Raw genomic sequence first — 18,149 nt, forward strand, 5'->3', positions numbered from 1 at the left:
ATGGTACACTTCTTTCACTGCAATACACTTATTCTTCACCTTAACACCAGGGCACATGAAAAAAAAAAGCACTGAATGCCACATGGAATGCGAGACATGAAGAGAGCACAGGCATTGACTGTTTCATTAGCGTGAATGAATCGTGAGCTGAGGCTCGTCGAATCCCCGAAAAAATGTTGGCAATCAGTACGCTGTCACATTTCACTACATTCAGTAATGACTAAGGAACATAAAGGTACTGGCAATCCTCACACCTAAAATATCACACAGCTCAGACCTTAATTATTTGGACCGTGCCTTTTTTTTTTCAAATTCTAGCACTACCTTGGAAACAGCAAATGAACTCAGGCTCATAGAACCTGAATGGCACTATTGTCCCCACAGAGCTCTCTTGCACAGATGGACAAAACATGGGACACATTCACAGATGTTAGACAGAGCAAGCAATCAAACTACGAGAAAGCTTTAAAGGGCCACCATCGTACGGCTTTAAAGGGCCACCATCGTACGAATAAAGTAATCATTATATTTTATTTACAGCAGCTATATTTTTTGCGTTACAAAGCTGTAGTGACCACATTTACCTCACTCTGCGGCAAATCTTCGGGAACCTCTGGGATTCGCAGCTGCTTCACAGAGCTTGGAGAAGGTTGCGAGTCACTTTAATCCGAGTCTGTGTATACAAATGGTGCTCGGCAGCGTCTTTTTTGAACCATGTCAGGGTCACTGCTCAGGTTCGATGTGAACTGACTTTTATATATTCAGCTTTTTACGTGCATGATCGTATGTGGCTGAACAAGAAATGACAATGAAATGGTCAAGTTTTGACTCTCATTTTGTTCTAAAAAATCACCATACCAAAACATGGCTCCCACCAATAACTCTTTTACAGAAATGTCAAACTGTTTCCACGTTGATTCCACCGGGTGTGATTTTTTTCACCATTGACGTAAGCTTTTCTGGCTTTGCGTGAGCTGGCCACCAACACTTGTCGTCGGAGATCCAACTTGTAGGAACAACTTCCACTTCTTCAGCTTTGGTGAATTCAATTAACAGTGGGATAACGCATCTGAAGAAAGAACACATGCTTGAACAAGTTCGAAAACTGTGACCAGTAATAAAATCTCAATGTTGTTACCACCATAATATGGCAAAACACCTCCTGTTTTGTACTAGGAAAGATACATAATAAGTTAACAAACCTGACTGAGCTCAAAAATTACCTGCCTGCAACAGCCACGCCAAAACAAAAATTAAAATATTTCTTCCATGGAACGAGTTACCAATATACGGAGCAAAAGACTGCAAACACTATTCTATGAGAATAGTTTGTTTAATGTGAATAGTGTAAACCTACAATCACCTGACATTGCAATACAGTGCGCATATTTTAAAATTTAGCTCCAAATTAGCCTAGGTCTCAAAGCTGCTAATTTTAGGATTTCTTTAGTAATTAGATACCTTGACGGTGGGGTAAGGGCTCAATTATACAGCTGTGCTGTATTTTTAGGCATTTACAAGCCAGTAGTCATGTTTATGGAGATCCCAAAGTATTACTTGTATTAAATGCCACATTTACAATCTCACCAGCTAATATAAAAATTTTCAATTTTATCATGTGTTACTATTGAAATTAAATATGCATACATTGCTGCCTGACTCACGAAGTGGAAAGCCATCCGCACCGAATCTCAATCGTCCGGAGTTATCGCGGTCACAGAATGTGGAGTCTTCTGAAAGTGTGTCATATTCTGACGACTCGGGTTTCTGAACGATTTCGTTCACGTTAACACAAGGTACGGTTTCCAACCGTTTGCACAAGGACTGCGAAACAACAGATGGACTGGTCGGAGAACACTCCTGCCCGGTGCACGGAGAATGGAGAAGTTGAAAGGATTTCTTCGTCTCCCGTGCCGCTGTCTCTTCAGCAAATCTCTTGCGAGCTCTCTGCATACTTTGCGTGCGCTACAGAGTATTAAAGGTGAGTAGCAGCTCCCAGCGACGTATGCGACCGCAAGCAATCGCGTGCAGCAGCGCCTCCTTGCATATATGCGACTAAAAGCCGCTCACGCGAACTACTGCGCATATGTGGCCTGTAGAACATACCGACAACACATAGTATAGTATAAAGTCCAGGCACGCTTCAGCTTACCTTTTCTGTGGGGCCAACCCGGCCAGGAGCCCAGGAGAAAGAAACAACAGCCTTGAGCACCTTGCGCAGCCGTAGTGACAACTGAAAATGGCGCCTATGCACTCACAATAAACGCGCGAAACGCTCGCCTTCGCGCCTTTTTCGCACGCCAAGTTTCATCGCCGGCGCTCGCATGGCGCTCGTTTCTCTCCTGGCGACACGATTGCACCTCCCACAGGTGTACGTTTTCGCTGCTTCCATTCAAGGTCGCGCCCGCGCTTAGCTCGCGCTGCGCGCGAAACGTCTCTTGTTTCTGACGGCGCCTCCTCGGATGACTGGAAATTATTATTCTGTTGTTAACTGTCACAACAGCAGTGTATACAAAAACAGGGTTAATGCCACCAGTGAAATTCTGCCGATCCACACTTTCAAAAATACTGGCAGAAGGATGCCCCAAACGATAAATAGAAATAGCCTCCCGCGAAAAAAAATGCAGGGTATGCTAAGCTTCAGAAAAGATTGCGCTGGTAGCATACAGGGTATGCTTGCGACGCGTTTTCTGTGTTTTTAGGGATGATAGAAATATTTCTGAAGTTTCCAAATGAGAGGCTGCTGTTAATTATTATTTGAAAAGCGTCGTAAATGGACGTCAACTATACAATGGGACAGTCGGTCTCTGGTCGCATGCATCGATATCTGGCGAGCGTGATGGTCCAAAAAGGATATATTTGGTAACGCGTAAGCACTCTAGGCACAGAAATGTTTCTGTGGCTCTGTAAGTAATAATAATGAGACGGTCACACAAGCTTCGTAGCTTTTACGATCACGCTGTGCTTTAGAACCAGTCCACTAACCTGCCTCCGTGGTTGCCTGTATGCTCTCCACCAGTAGAAAAAAATCTCATGGGCAGGTACAATTCGATCGAATTTGGTTTATTTTATGCTGCATATTTGAGGACTCATTGATATTTCGCCGACAAACGTTGATGCCTCTACTCAACAAAGTTAGCTGTAGTTAGCTTGAATGAACTCAAGGCCGGTTCTACGTTGATATTTGCAAGTGCAGAAATGCTCAGCAACAGAGCAGTTCGTCACTCAAGTCCGAACGAAGTCCTGCTCGGGACATTGGGGAAATGTCCAGCACGAATGACCTAAGGATGTCCGCAGAAGGATAAGAACTGGATGTTGAAATTAGTCCGATAATGATATCCACTGGATGTCCCCAGGACGACTGCTCTAGGACTTGGACGTCAGGATCTTATCCGGACGTCCGAGGGAGTTTCAAAGCCCATTGGGTTCTGTCAAGACATGGAATTGCACATTCATGTCCTTTAATGCTCGTGTGCCTGCCGCTATGCTGACTTCTTTCCAGCATGCTGCTGAAATGGCGATAATTGAAGAAGATTATGCTAGGAAAACAGTGCCTCTTTCGGCCGTTGGGATCCATGACAACGCATTGCAAACCCTGCTGGCCGAAAAGGGCAGCAAAATTGTGGCTCGTTTCAAAGATGTTGAAAACGAGCCACAACCGAGGGTTGCCAATGTAGCTGCGGGTCTTGCTCTAGTGCAGCAGTTTTATGATGGTAGAAATAACTTCGAAGAAGCCCTTGGCCACGTCTACTGTTTGCTAAACTTGCTTTCCACAACTAGATTCAATAAGCAGAAGCAGACAAAAATGACGGAATATTTTTACTAAAGAACTGCTGGCTTTCAGACTAATAAAGGTGCCCTTTTCTTATGCTTTTTGATTAATTGAAAGTTTGTTTAATTCTAAGTTTATTGCAGTTCCCATGAACTTCATGTTAACGGGAGTCAACTATATAGGCAGGAGGCACACAAGTAGATGAAGTGCTTGGTTTCTTGCTCCAAACCTGTGCCTGAGCCACTGTCCTTAACGGAGGGAACTACGTTGATTTTTACTACTTGGCATTCTGTCAGTGTAAGACTACCACATCTGAGAATTACAGTATTTACTTGGTTCTAACATGCCATCTATTACAATGCACAGCAGACATTTATTGGCCGGAGAGAAATAGTAAAGAGAGGAAACGCAACGAGGTCTACCAGACGAGCGTCCGGTTTGCCAGAAATTAAGAAAATGCAATGCCCTCGATTCTAATGTGCACCCCTATGCTCATACTTCAAAAAATTAATAATTAAATGCTTTTGTTTGTCCCCCCTCACTATATCTTCATGGTAAGAGAAATTGTGATTTGTTTTCACTAGAAAAAAGCAAATTTAAAACTTGAATGTTGCTGTAGGCCGATTTGGACAGCAGGTATAGATGTCGTTCAATGGTGGCGAACTTCCTGTGCTCAGTGGAGCTTTCGGTGCCTGCAGTATGGCCTTCAGGATTTTAAGGTGGGATTCAAGATTAGGGGGGTGGGATTTAGACACCACTTACTGCAGTTTTGGTTTCATACTCAATTCTAACATGCATGCGACAGTTTGGTGAACATTTCCAGCAAATAAAGTGCACAATAGAATCAAGTAAACATCCCAACTAAACCTGTGACCTCATCAGTACAGTAAAAGCTCGTTAATTGGAATTCTACAGGTATGCTACGAAATTCTAATTATACAAAATTTGAACTAATGAAAGTCAGAAAAAAAAAGTGCTTGGTTAAGGCGCGTATACAGTCCAATGTAGCGTGAGCACGTGCGAGCACACGCTACGTCACGTTGGCGAGAACGATGTCTATAGTTCGAAGCACTGGCGCAGCCAATGTAACTTGATGCGCCAAAGCGGCCTGACATGCCCGACGTCGAGATGGCTCTTGCTCCATCTGCGCATTCGTCATGCCGACTGCGCCGAGGTGTGTGTCAGCGCAGTGGGCACAGTCACGCACATTGCATGGCATGGAAAAAAAGAGGTGCCCACGCTGCTTCACCGACGGTCGCAGGCAGCCGCTCAAAGCGGTGCACGAGTTTGGGATAGTTCTGCGCATGCTCTGAAGAGAACAGCCTACGGCGCACATGTCGAAGTCTAGAGGGGACGGCATTTCGGCTGGTGCAGTGCAAGCGTTTTAGCGAGACTGGCCGCATGCGATGCGCGCCGATATGAGCGCCGCAGGAACAAGAGCTGCGTTCTAAAATGCACTCTTGAAACGCACCACAACCTGCTGCAACGTTAGTCTCCATTGTACTTTTGTAGATGCACCAGCTGCATGCTGCCGAGTTCCACTATACGCATAGGTGGCGTTTAAACGCTTATCCCAGCGATACTTTCATTTGAGTGATAGCCACAAATCTCAAAGGTTATGCTTTTTGGTACTGCGAGCGCTGACAAACATCACGGCTGCCGTGTTATACATATACCTGGTGCCACTTCGCAGCAGAACACCTCATAGATAAAGAGCATAACCTCCAAGATGTAACATGATAAAAAGAAAGGAAAAAAGACACAGCTTCGCCCGAAAGATGAAGCATCGATTGTGACAGCAAATTAGTAGGCAGCCGTACGAAGTAAGGATAGTGCTTTTATCGGCTGTATCAACTTGTAAACATTCGCTTGCTGTAACTAAAATACTAAGCATGGTGTTAGCGCACACAGCAAACAGGAACACATCACACCCTATGACTACGGACATTCGCTGTCAAAACGCTGGTGTGAGGAAATGAAGCAACAGCAGCGAGTGAATTGACATTCGTGTTGACTATCGCTTCAACTGAAGTGAGCGCCAAAAACACACAAAGCTACGAGCCGCCGACACAACTAGAGTGCCCCGAACGCAGATTGCTCTCAAGATACGGCCGTGCACAGCTGCCACATGTGAAGTTGCAGCCGGAGAGAATGCGCCCCCCTGGCGCCTCACAACGTTGGGTGCCTCGCGCGCAAGAGAAGACAGCACGCTTCCACTTAGCGTTAGTCCCTTTCGTGAGGGTGAGCTTGAGCTGCGATCGTCGGCTCAAGTAACCCCCTTTATGACACGATGAACTTCCACCAACTAGCCCAACTTGCCGCTCTACTCCACTCCCCTCGCACTTTTTCACTCGCACATAGAGCGAAGGGCACACGGCAACGATGTTATCGCCCTTGGACTTAATACAGAACCTCATGATGATGCAGACACCCACACCGATGACAAAAATGCGCTTGGAGTGTCCATATAATTGCTATCGCAATAAATAAATAAAATCAGGCAGGCTGCGTCCGTGTTCTTATATTGAAGTTCTTGAGAGAGGGAGAGAACTGACCTGCAACAGACGGCTGCAGATGAAAGAGCAAAGCTGAGCAGCGACGAACGTCGCCAATGTGCCCCCACGCACTAGCACTCTCCCCATCCGCGATGACGCAGAGTTCAAATTATTGATGGAGGTGCACATTTCAGTGTGAATTAGTGGGGTGCGTTAGATGTTGCTCTCAATACACTGTTGGGCAGATCGCGGCGGCTGCTTCGAATTATCCGAAATATTGAATGAACGAGTTGTTAATTAACGAGCATTTACTGTAGAGTGCCAAAGTTGTTGGGCCACCCTGCAGAATGTGTTGAAACAAGCCACCAATGCTAAACTTTGCAAGCGGCCTGCTAAATAGAATAGATGCAGGGGCAAGTTGGTTAGTGCTTGCACTACAGAACACAAGCACTTGCACATTTTTTTTCTGTCTCTGCGCAGTTGCTGGTTAGAGACAAGTGATGCAAGTTTTTAAACTGTTTTGCGGACCTGTTGTCCCCTGTGATCAGTGCTGCAGAAACATGCAACTAAGTGGCAAGAAAGTGAGGCGCACTCAGTTTTGGCTTCCAGCACTGCTGAAACCCATGGAGTTACCGACAAAAATTGCTCCGTAGCACTCGGATGCTGTGATCAATCAGCCACCATGGGAATGATAATTAGCATCTAGATTGGTCGTCTTGGTGTTTGAGGCTTGAAACATTCTTGTGATGTTATTATGCTTGATCTTTCTCAATTTTCAAGCACTTATTGTTTTAATGCGAAAGCATTATATGCCCCATTACGTTAAAATCCGACGGCATCGGCGATGTGTCTGAGCGAGGGTACCAAAAATGGCTGATGGCACAGAGAGTCAAAACACAGAGAAATGCTCCGACTGTTATCAAATTTCTCAGGGAGGTCTCGTAAACAAAGTAAATTATTGGCTTTCAAAACAAAACTTGATACATTTTGGTCTGGGTGAGAATCAAATCTGGACCTATGGGGTGCGAGACGGGCACCCCGAAGCATCATCACACACGTCATTGGGCACGTGATGGCGGAGGTGGCGCCATGTCAAGCGTGTATAAAGAGCACGCTGCCTCCCAATCTAGAACATCAATTAAGAACATTTCATAAAAGGGATGACAATCTAACCCATTTATAACAACATTCAAGTGCCACGAAAACTCCATTGTTATAAACGATAATTGTTATAACTGGGTTGCGTGAAAAAAATAGAAATGAGGGATGGCAGAACTGTTGTGAGAACAATATGATGGCAGGGTGGCCAGTGGCCCTTCCCACCACATTCCTCCATCCGGCTGCTGATTGTGTCAAATCGTTTAACTGTTTAACCCGGCTTCCTATGCACTCCGATCACGTGTAACAAGCCGTGGCTGTCAGCATTTAAGAATGGCACTGCTGTAACTGCAAAGTAGGGTCACGGGCGGCAAGTTGCATGCGAGCTCCACTGAGGCATCGCTTTGGTGGCCTCAAAAATTAGCTTTTAAAGAATGTGAGAAGGTTGCTGCCACAACCTCTCAGCTTGAGAAACCCAGAAGAAACACTGAGGCAAGATCACTACAAGCACCTTGCCACGTACTTCTCCCTGGCTTGCACAAAAAAAAACCTCATGCCCATCAGCTTTGCTAGCTTTATGCGAAGCTTGCCAAAGTCCTTCTCCAAGGCAACCAGGTGCTCCACGTAGTGCAGCAGAAGGTCCCTCCCGAAAATAAAGCACCAGGAGGACTGAATCAACCGCAGGGCCTCCTGCGAGGACAACGTTGAGGCAGCCTGCTCTACTGTGTCATCGCTGCCATCTTCGCCATCACTGTCACCGTCGCTATCCGATGTAAGCATGTTCGTGATGATAACCTCCTTATCAATTAGAAGCACTTCATTTCAAAATCTATAGCAGTGAGCTTTCTCGTCACTGGCGACATCATGCATTGCCGATGATCAGCGGGCAGATCAGCCATCTTCGTTTCAGCAGCAAGTCAAACAAGGTTGAGAAACCACGTGGCCAGGAACGACTTCGACCAAAGACGAGCACGAGCGGCTTAATCCATTGGCAGAACTGCACAGCATCAGGGGCCAGCAAGCAATCTGGGAGCAGCGCAGCGCTGTCAGTGAAGTTGGCTCGGTCCATATATGTTTCGGAGGGTGGCGCAGCCCGTTTGTGTTCCGAGGGGCGGAAGGGCGATAAAGAGGAGCGCGAGGCTGGTGATGCGGAAAAGGCTGGAAAACAGAGCACGGCAGCATGCAGTGGCTCGAGCTTATGTTTTTCTTTTCTTTTTCTCTTTTCAAGGATTTTGCATTCCATTACCTTTCAACACAGACACCCAGTAGCCAGACTTCATTGTTTTAACTGATAATGCGGCATGGAGGCATTGTAGTAAGCAGGTTATTTTACCATAGAAAACATACAGAAGTTGGTGGTGCAGCGGCTTCTCATTGTTATAACCGATATGTTGCTAAAACCGGTATCGTTATAAGTGGGTTCGACTGTATAATGCTTTTGTATTAAGTGCCTCTGCCGATTTTTTTTTCTAAACACAGCAAAGAAATCTCTGTGCACATGCATAAACATTGCAAATTGTCGTTACCAAAGCAATTTTTTTTAGATACGACCAATTTGCAAAATCGCAAATCTGTTTGAAGCCAGGAGGACAAAGTTTAAGTAAATCCCCGTATGAACCATCACACTGTATTTACTCGCATAATGATCGCACTTGCGTAATGATCGCACCCCTGAATTTTGTCATCAAAATTCGATTCTTTTTCTTTCCCGTGTAATGATCACACCCTGAACTTGTTGCGGCGATATATTGTGTGCAGAGTCTAGCTAATGATGATCGCGCTTACCATCTATCGAATGCTACCCAAACGACTCTTGAAGACATACCAACTGGTCTGCACGCACCCAACATTCTTAAGCAGATGCCCCATTTCATTGCTTTCATCACTTTCCGCACTTCCATGAAAAAACAAAGCTACAACCAAACTTGCCTCGGCTTTATTATTTGTAGGCTTCATAACTGTATTGGTCAACAAAAAACATAAAGGGCACCTTTCGATTCTTCTCGCCTGCACTCGTGGGCATGCAACAAATTGCGAGCGGCAACGATAGTGGCCACGTTTACACTAATAGTTAGAAGTGTACCTTATTCATACGCCGACGCTTGTAACGCAGCTAAGATATTTGCCCACCCTCAGCGGAAACGTGTCGTATTAGGATAGCAGTGAAGACAAATGCACCAGTTTCCGCAGCATGCCCGCCATGTGTTTTGTGTCACTGGCAGCAGCTAAGCACGCCCATCTGTTTCTGTCCCCTCAAAGTGGACATGACTATGGTATTGCCGCAAACTTGCCGATATTAACAATATTATTCATTACTGATACGGAAGAAACTGTTTCAATGCGCGTAATGTACTCACGAGAAGAAAAATAATCACGTTCGGCGCATTTGGATTGCTCCGCCGCCCGCCATTTTTGTTTTGGTGTCTTACACTGGCAGCGGCAGCCGCCTGCTTGTCACCTCACAGCAAATGCAGGATGACAAAAGAAAATGTTTCTTCTTGTGGGAAATTTAACCTGTGTAATGATCGCACCCCTGAATTTGCGTCAATTTTTTTTTACGAGAAAGTGCGATCATTATGCGAGTAAATATGCTATTCACATGCTGGTTGAACAGCCAAACTTGTAGCTCCCGTAGACACCAGTGCCAGAGTTCGTTCCAGCAATTTTTTTTTAAGGAGACTCTATACGACAGAGCTCACCTTGTCCCAGTTGCGCTCGTCCCACTTAGCAGCCAGGGCTCGCAAGCGCTCGTCCTCTGCGGGTGTCCAGGCATCCCGGTTCAGGCGCACGTCCAGCAGGTGGCGCCACTGCATCTCGCAGCCAAACGCCGTCCGGTGTGAGCGCATGTCCACAGCTGCAATGCGCAGCCAGTCAATGGGACGGGAAGACTGCTCCAGCAGCTCCTCCAGGCTCAGGTTGCGTGCCTCTACCATCTGCACCAGTAGAGGCTGGGTAAATCGACTCTCTGCTGTCCATTACTTTGCTGTGTGCTAGGGAAAGCTTGTTATTCGCATCTTGATATCACAGCAGACTCCCTCTGACTGGAACTCTACAGTAAGATGTCCTTAACTTGACAGTCATCAATTAGGGAATTCAGACTTGTCTTGTGGTGCCAGCGAGTATTTATTTACATAATGGCATCAGGTTCTCCATGATGGCAGGTTTCACTTGCAAACTAGGAGACAATAGAATGAGAGGACATAGACACACGAGCCTCAGCCAGTATCCTACTCAATCGAATTCTCAATAATGTGGAAGTATTTGGTTAGAGACTCAAATTCAAATGATCCCAAGAGAAGATTGAGCACGAAATGCCGCAGATGTGTAATGCAAAGGGACAAAGCAGCTCAAGCATCCAACCGAAAGCCGAGGCTGTGTTGACATAGGCATAAATGGAAACTATATACGGGAACGACAGAAATGTTTCGCAACTTTTTAGTATTCCTATGTTCAGCATTATGCAAGAGATCACAACACGAGACAGGAGACAACTCCAAAGCCACCGTTCATATCAGCAGAGTCATTCGATAACTTTTTTTTACCGTCACGAAACTTCAGGCCAAGTTTGCTGTAGAGACAGAAGCTGCTACAAGGGGCACCCCTGCAGAAAAAATGGCACTGCCAGAGCAAATACTTGCAACAATATGAGGCATTCATGTGCTGCAGCAAAAATGCAGGGAACACTCAGCCCATCCTAATGGAACGCGAAGGGATTCACTCAGTGAGACCCATCGGTAACGTACACCTTCCAGAAGAGCAGGGATTTAATGTGGACGGAAGCATCAACTGGCTAGCATTCGAGATAAGCAAGAGACATTTAGAGTATTGATGGAAAAAATCAGCAAAGAGATTGATACAACTGAATCTATTACAGGCATAGGTAGCAGTGCAAGGCAGATAGAGAAATTTTGAGGAAGAGAAAAAAACAGACTAAGGAGATGTATACGAAAATTCCAGAATGAAAACCATATATAACATACCTGACAAACTCAAGCAGCCTCGGTGACTATTTGTCCCTGCCCCATTTCTAAGGGAATGCCAATAAATCCTCATCATCATCAGGCTGTGATTGCTGCAGTAAGGTGGCTAGCCACAGGTTCTGTCAGCATGCTTTGATGGTTTAGGATGTTTTAGATGGGTTTAGTCCCAGTCACACTAGGTCGTCACAATGTCGATTTTGGTGTATTGACTTCCCGCAACAACTGTGTTGCATCGATGGTCATGTAGGCAGAAGCATAGTCGTCGACAGACAATTTCGTTACCGCACTGCAACACCACAACAGCCCCGTCCTAGCGCCAGCACGACTACCATATAATATTTTCTGCTTATTTCTATATGTGCTGCTCACTTTTTTTGTTTTACCGATTCTCAAAAATACATTTCACCTATCTGCAGTAACAAACATGAGAGCACAACTTTCTGCATTTATTTACACTTCAAGAATAGCGTAAACTTCACAGTGCTGACATGAACTAGTAATGGCGAAATATTGCAAAAACGTGCACATTTTCGCACACGAGCAGCATCGTATCACACTAGCCAAGACGAGCTGATATGAGTGACCGGGGCCCTAGAGGCTCCTTTGAACATGGTGACTGGGTTACAGTAGTTGCTGATGTTGATAGCTGGTTCTCATTTTTCGTGCTCCAATAATGCATACAGTGTACTTGGTGAAGTACTGCAAAGGAAAGTCTGCGTGCACATGTGCTCATTTAGCAACTGTGTGCCTTTCTTGTGAAAACGATGATGCCTGTTGTACAGTGCAGTCCACTTAATGATACTACATATAACGATTTATCAGTTATAACGATGAGTCAACCTAAGAGCATCAACTTATGCACTAGGGCTATGAGAAAGAAAAATATACATATAGGGAGATACTCTATTTACCACATATCGGCTTTTAAGCCAGCAATAGTGCTGTGATACGCTATTGATACGTACAATGATATATCATCGCTACCTTATATATACTGCCACCATTGCATGTGTGCATCACTCCGACGAAGGCTGGTCGCGCGGCCAAAACGTCAGTAAAGTTGCATTATTTTTTCCTACGTGTTTCTATTCTTTTAACCATATACAGACACACACTCTCTCTCCCTCTTTCTCAGCGAGCGCAGAACTGCACCGCAGAAGCAGGCTCGAAGCTGCGCACAGCCCAGTTAGTAAAAGGTGGTACCGATGAAGTGCAAACCTGTGTCACTTGAGATGAAGCAGCACATTTTGCAAGACTCAACGGAAGTACAAGCTCACGCAGTCTATAATATCGACGATTCTAAACATCGGGGGTGCTGCGAGTACAAGGTAGGAGCGCCAGATATAGCAAGTAGCTAATGCCTCCTACCTTGTCAACCTCTACGGACCGCTGGCCCCACATAAGACAAGAAGTAGGGCACAGCAACAAAGAAGGCGCCAAATGCAATGGTTGACTACTGCCTCATGTATTCTTTCTGTTACTTCTTTTGAAATACCGATAAATCTGTAACACTATATGCACACAGTACGACGCCATGTCACAACGTCAGGTGGATAGGTCCCACCTGCTCATCAAGCTGGTTGATGCGCTCAGTGAGCTCAGCACTCTTCTTGGCACCCTTGGTTTGCGTGAGCTTCTGGGCCAGGGCATCTTTGCGGTTCATCAGGGACTCGAGGGTCTGCTGCAGAAGGTTGGCCTGCACTGCATCCACCTGGGAGGGAGTTTGGACACCTCGGTGGTGACAACACTGAAGAGATGCCAGCTGAGGCCCAATTATAGAGTTGGTGCAACCAACTCTAGGGAAAAGCTGGGCGAAAAAGTGACAACACAAGGGCCATGACGTAATTGTCATTGTGGCCAGCACAGTTAACCTCAGAATGGCTAAAATTTCTTGCTAAAAATACTCAAATTATAATGCAAAAACAACCATCTCCATGTGGTACATATTTATGGACTGCACATGAAGTTCATTCCTTGTATTTTAGAGAAAGATCCAATGGTCATTTAAGATGTGTTGTGCATGAGAGAGTGTGGTCTCAGGCCCCTTATTCTAGATGGCACCACTGATTTGCACAAGGATCTGGACCATGTGCCTTGTCTGAATAGAAATTTGTCATCTGTAATTACCAGTGAATCGTACTGGAACTCATCTTTACCCTTTTAGAAAGCGACAATCAAGCTTCGTTTTACAGTTAAACCTCGGTATAACGAAGTAGGTAAAATAGGCAATTTGCTTCGTTATATAGCAATTTCATTGTATTGAAATTCAATTTTTTATGCAAATAAGTACAGTCGGCAATCAATTATTATATATATTTTTTTTTGCATGGAAAGGAGCCGCAGAATTTTCCTAATTCTTGGGCAGTCGAAAAAAGCAAGCTTGAATGAAAAACAATTCATTTCCATGAATTTGAGAGTCGGCGACGAATGATACGGTGTCATGCCAGGGTTTCTTGTCGCGTCGACTATATCTTCACATTGGCGGTACGAATTAAGCGAAGCCAGCCATGCTTTTGCCTGTGGCTGATAGCGTCGTCCGCACTGGGACGATGCGACAAAGTAAAGCGCCAGCAGCGGGGAGCGAATGCTTCGCCCCCCTCTCACTCGAACGAGTCACCGAAACTCGAGATTACACAACCTCTAACACTAAACGCACAGGAAGACAGCTTACATTATGCTACGAGGTCTTGGCACACCCACTCTTCCGACACGTGGCAGATTAGTTCTAAAGCAGCGTGTGTGCTCAGTCACAGTTACAGCCATGCACAGCCACCGCCGAGACACGTGCCAGAAATTACAAGCATACCAACTTACCCCCCTTCGCTCATCCACCTCTCGCGCGCTTGATCGCGTTACAGTGAACGAGCTCCCTCCCCCTCTTTTCCTCTGCGCGTGCGGGAAGGTGGCACTCGTGAAGCCACCATCTCTCTTGTCTCACCCTCACACGTAAATCACAAAGTGCGCAAGGCGCGGTAGAATCTTATCGCGCTTGGACTTTATACGAAACACGACGTGGCTCCACTTTGCAGCGGAAACGAAATTTTGTTATATTGAAATTGCATACACACTTCGTTATATTGAGGTTCTAAATACATGATGTTCTACGGACATGAGGTTACGAAAAATTAAATACTTCTTTATATCAAGAAGTTTATTATATTGGAGTTTGTTATATTGAAGTTTAACTGTATACCATGAGCCTTTATTGTTAATACTTAATACACAGTCAAGTTGCATGCTGTTATTTTTCTTAGCTTGAGTTAACATGGGGCAAGCACCTCAGAAGCTGACAAGCATCAAATCTATGTACCATTATGGCACCCATGCAGTTGCTGAATCAAAGCATGTTTTAGAGCATGTTTTAGAGTGCAGTTCTTAGGCAGCTGTTCGTGCGGCAAGCGTCACCATCCTCAGCGTAAAGGAGCGAATGAGCAAAGTGAAGGATGAAAGAGCAAATCCGGAGTGCAGCGGCGGATGAAATACACTGATAGTGAAGAGAGCGTGAGGAGAAAAGCGGAGGGGGAGGGTGCAGCAGAACCATGAGGTGGAAAGCGGAGGTGCAGGGTATGGCAAAAGCATGAGAAGAAAAGTGTAGTGCCACTCAAGACGGGCTCTGCGGCGACGATGGCTGCGAGATGGTGCCAGAGTAGCTGGCATCTGGTATCTAGAAACAAAGTGCTGCATGAGCAGAGGTCTGTCTGCTGTGGCTGCTGTGAATCTCACCCACACATCACCCACGTGCTGCCCCTCACAATCTCCCGATCAGCGAGGCAGTCATGCCACACTTCACTCCATTCGCAACGTGCCACATGACACAGATTGTCCACACCAGCCAATATATCGTGAAATGAAAACATGTTCAAATTTCACATTCGGGAGTATCATAATGGTCGGTGGAATTTTTTTCTATAGTTAGTTCATTGGCACAACTATCAGGCATGGAGCCAAGTCAGCAATGGGCTGGCACTTGACATGGGCTGGCACTTGACATGGGCTGGCACTTGACATGGGCTGGCACGGCTGACATGGGCTGACGTGGCACGGGCTGGCACTTGACACTCCGGTCCCCCACACTGTCAGCACAACTGGTGCCAGGGCAGTGGTTATACTATAATGCCCAGAATATACTGACTTGTGTGCCAAGTGCCAGGGCTTCACCAATGAGAGATGATGGCACCACTGCTAATGCCTGGAGGACACATGATTGGCATGGTCCCTATGAGCAACGCTGTGTGGAAGCCGCCCTAAGCACGACGGCAACATGTCCGCCAGTGCAAGGATGTAGTTTATCCTTTTTGAATAATTACCTAATTATGTGGGAAAAAAGAGAGAACCATAGCTATGCTCTGCGAACAGGCATGTCGTTCTGAAGCGCGCAGCAGGAAACCCGCATGGTCTTGCACCGCAGCGCACCGCAGTGCACCACGAAACCACCAGCAGCAGGCATCACGTGCTTGCAGCGCCACTGTGGTGCCTGCGCTCAGCACACTAGTCAGTATATTCTAGGAAATGTAGGCCTAGTCCAGCAGATGCTGTCCTCAGCAGCTAGATTTGACACACCATGTGCAACAAATAATCTATTGCTGGCACAGCAAGATACTTATAAGAATTCAGTTGCTTCCTCTACCATTCTGGCCAGAGCCAGGCACTCTGGATCAAAAAAAGGGGAATAGTGCGTGCTCTAGTCAATGGCAACAAATGAGTGGTCTCTTTCTTTGCCATCAATGTTAGAGGGACACTAAAAGGAAGCACTAAATTAGTTTAAACAAATAAAGCACAATTCTAAAATTCCATTTTTATGGAACAAAGTTGATTACTTCCAAGAAAGCATGAAAGCCAAATTTGTTTTTTCCTACAACTTGCAGGTCTTATTGCAGACAGCGACAGCGAGGGCAAACGGTTCATACAGCCGTACCATTCAGCACGACTTCACTAATTAAAGTTGTCATCATCTGCCCATTTTTACGTCCACTACAAGACGGTCTCTGTCAGCGATTTTTCCAATTAACACTATCTCTTAGACTATGCAATCTACAACACTAGGGGCATGGAAAGACAGCCCCGGAAGACATTACACATGAAGTTAGCAGCCATCCCTGCTCACCCTTTATCATTCTACCCACCAATGATTAGCAACAATTAGATACGACCCGCAGGCCACCTAAACGTCAGCTGTGCACAATTATTCGCAGCTACAGCAGGGATAAGCTTTGTTACCAAAAGGATGGCACTTTGCCCTAATTGCAGTGGTGGTTAAGGCAAAGAAAAAAAAGAAAAAAGGGGCTTGGATGCTTCACAGTCACCCTATATAAGAAAAGATAACTTGTTGGACAGCGCATTGCAACATCATTTTATCTGCATCTACCTCACTCTTGTCGATGTCGTTCTGTCAAAAAGAATTTCGAACCACACGTCCCCTACCACACAGGCCCTCCATGTGGTGCAAGGAAGTTAGTGAAGTAATTAAACTTTTCAAGGTAAAATACATACAAAAATGCTAAAGTACAACTTACATACAGCCCAAAGACATGGTAGCGTCGGAGTGTAATTTGAACACACGAGAAAACATAATTCTGTTGCGCGAAAACTAAAAATAAACACAAAACTCTTTTCCAGCATTTCTACGATTCATAAGCAACCATGGCATCCCAGATTTGTGCACGCAAATCTCGAAGGCCATAACAAGGTGCACCCGGGTCCTTGCAACACCTCCAGATGGCGCTTGCCTCTGCCACATCGCAGCCTACACAAGAGGCCACATTTCTATCTACCAGAAAGCTCGCCTTCATGCACAGCGTTCGCCGCCAGCGTTTCCTGGTGAACATTACGGTTACATACGCTGCAGTTGCCGGGAAGCATGAGAAACAGTCGGGGATCTTTGAATTCTATCGCATTCCACTCTTAAAGGCAAAGCTGAAGCTTCCTCCAAATATTTCATTTTAATGCAGCAAACCTCATTGCAGTGGTTGCCAAGAAAACAGACTTCTCGTTTTCCATGTATTTAGATAGGAGCCTCCAAGCCAAACCTTTCTATTAAAGGCCAACTGCAACAAAACTGCACTCTGGCTAAATCGGCGATAAATGAGCAGCATGTACTATTGAAGCAATCTTGGTAAAGCTGCAGGGCTGGTAACTGTCTCGTTTTCTTATAAACATCCTAAAAATAGCAATTAAGCAGGCAGTGCATGCACCTTGTGGTTAATGGATACAATGCAGTTCTAAGTGCGTCACTTCCAAAGTTTTCAGTGCATTAGGAGCTTCATTTAACCTCAGAGGACATGTTAAAGAGCCTTGCTGGTTCTCAACATTCTCAATCATGTGTCATTCCTGGCAAGAGGTAATGTCGGTATGTTCTTTTTTTTTTTTCTCCCTGTTTCAGTATCAAAATAGTTTTTTTGTTTTTTTTTTGCAAGCTTTCTGCATCCACTCATACTTCAAGCGCAAGATTTTGCATTGGAGGCTGCTCTATATCTATGCTATTTGAAACTAGGCTTCTAATGCGATTCAAAATTTTGTAGCAGCTTTTGACTTGACTGCCAAGTTTTATTTTCCCGACTGCCGCACAGCCCCTGCTGGCTTTTTTTCGTGTGTTGGTTCAGTGGACATTTTATGCTACATGGAAGCTGCATTTTTGTTGCCGTTTTATCCCATTTCAGTATTTTTAAATAGTTCAAAATTTTTTCATCTCTCATAGTCCGGACGGATGGACATGCCATGTTGGTCACGGCCGTGACTACCCTTTCTATACTGATCAATCATGGTCATTTTTTTCTCTTTTTTTTTTTCTCCTGTTGGCTCAGCAGA

The 18,149-nt window shown here is 45.4% G+C and overlaps 1 protein-coding gene across 4 annotated transcripts in view; it reads right to left on the reverse strand.

The window, feature by feature from the left end:
* Nucleotides 1-18,149, reverse strand: part of LOC142579843 (uncharacterized) — a 69,494-nt gene that overhangs the window by 40,168 nt on the left and 11,177 nt on the right. For 3 of the 4 annotated variants that reach the window (XM_075690446.1, XM_075690443.1, XM_075690447.1), the window contains 2 exons: nt 12,910-13,056; nt 10,065-10,313 (listed from right to left, as the gene is read on the reverse strand). In XM_075690446.1, the coding sequence (XP_075546561.1) occupies nt 10,065-10,313; nt 12,910-13,056 (396 nt within the window). The remainder of the gene's footprint in view (nt 1-10,064; nt 10,314-12,909; nt 13,057-18,149) is intronic. The other variant, XM_075690445.1, reaches the window with a different exon arrangement.

Source organism: Dermacentor variabilis, chromosome 4 (genome assembly GCF_050947875.1).
Source record: "Dermacentor variabilis isolate Ectoservices chromosome 4, ASM5094787v1, whole genome shotgun sequence".
Classification (NCBI taxonomy): domain Eukaryota; kingdom Metazoa; phylum Arthropoda; class Arachnida; order Ixodida; family Ixodidae; genus Dermacentor; species Dermacentor variabilis.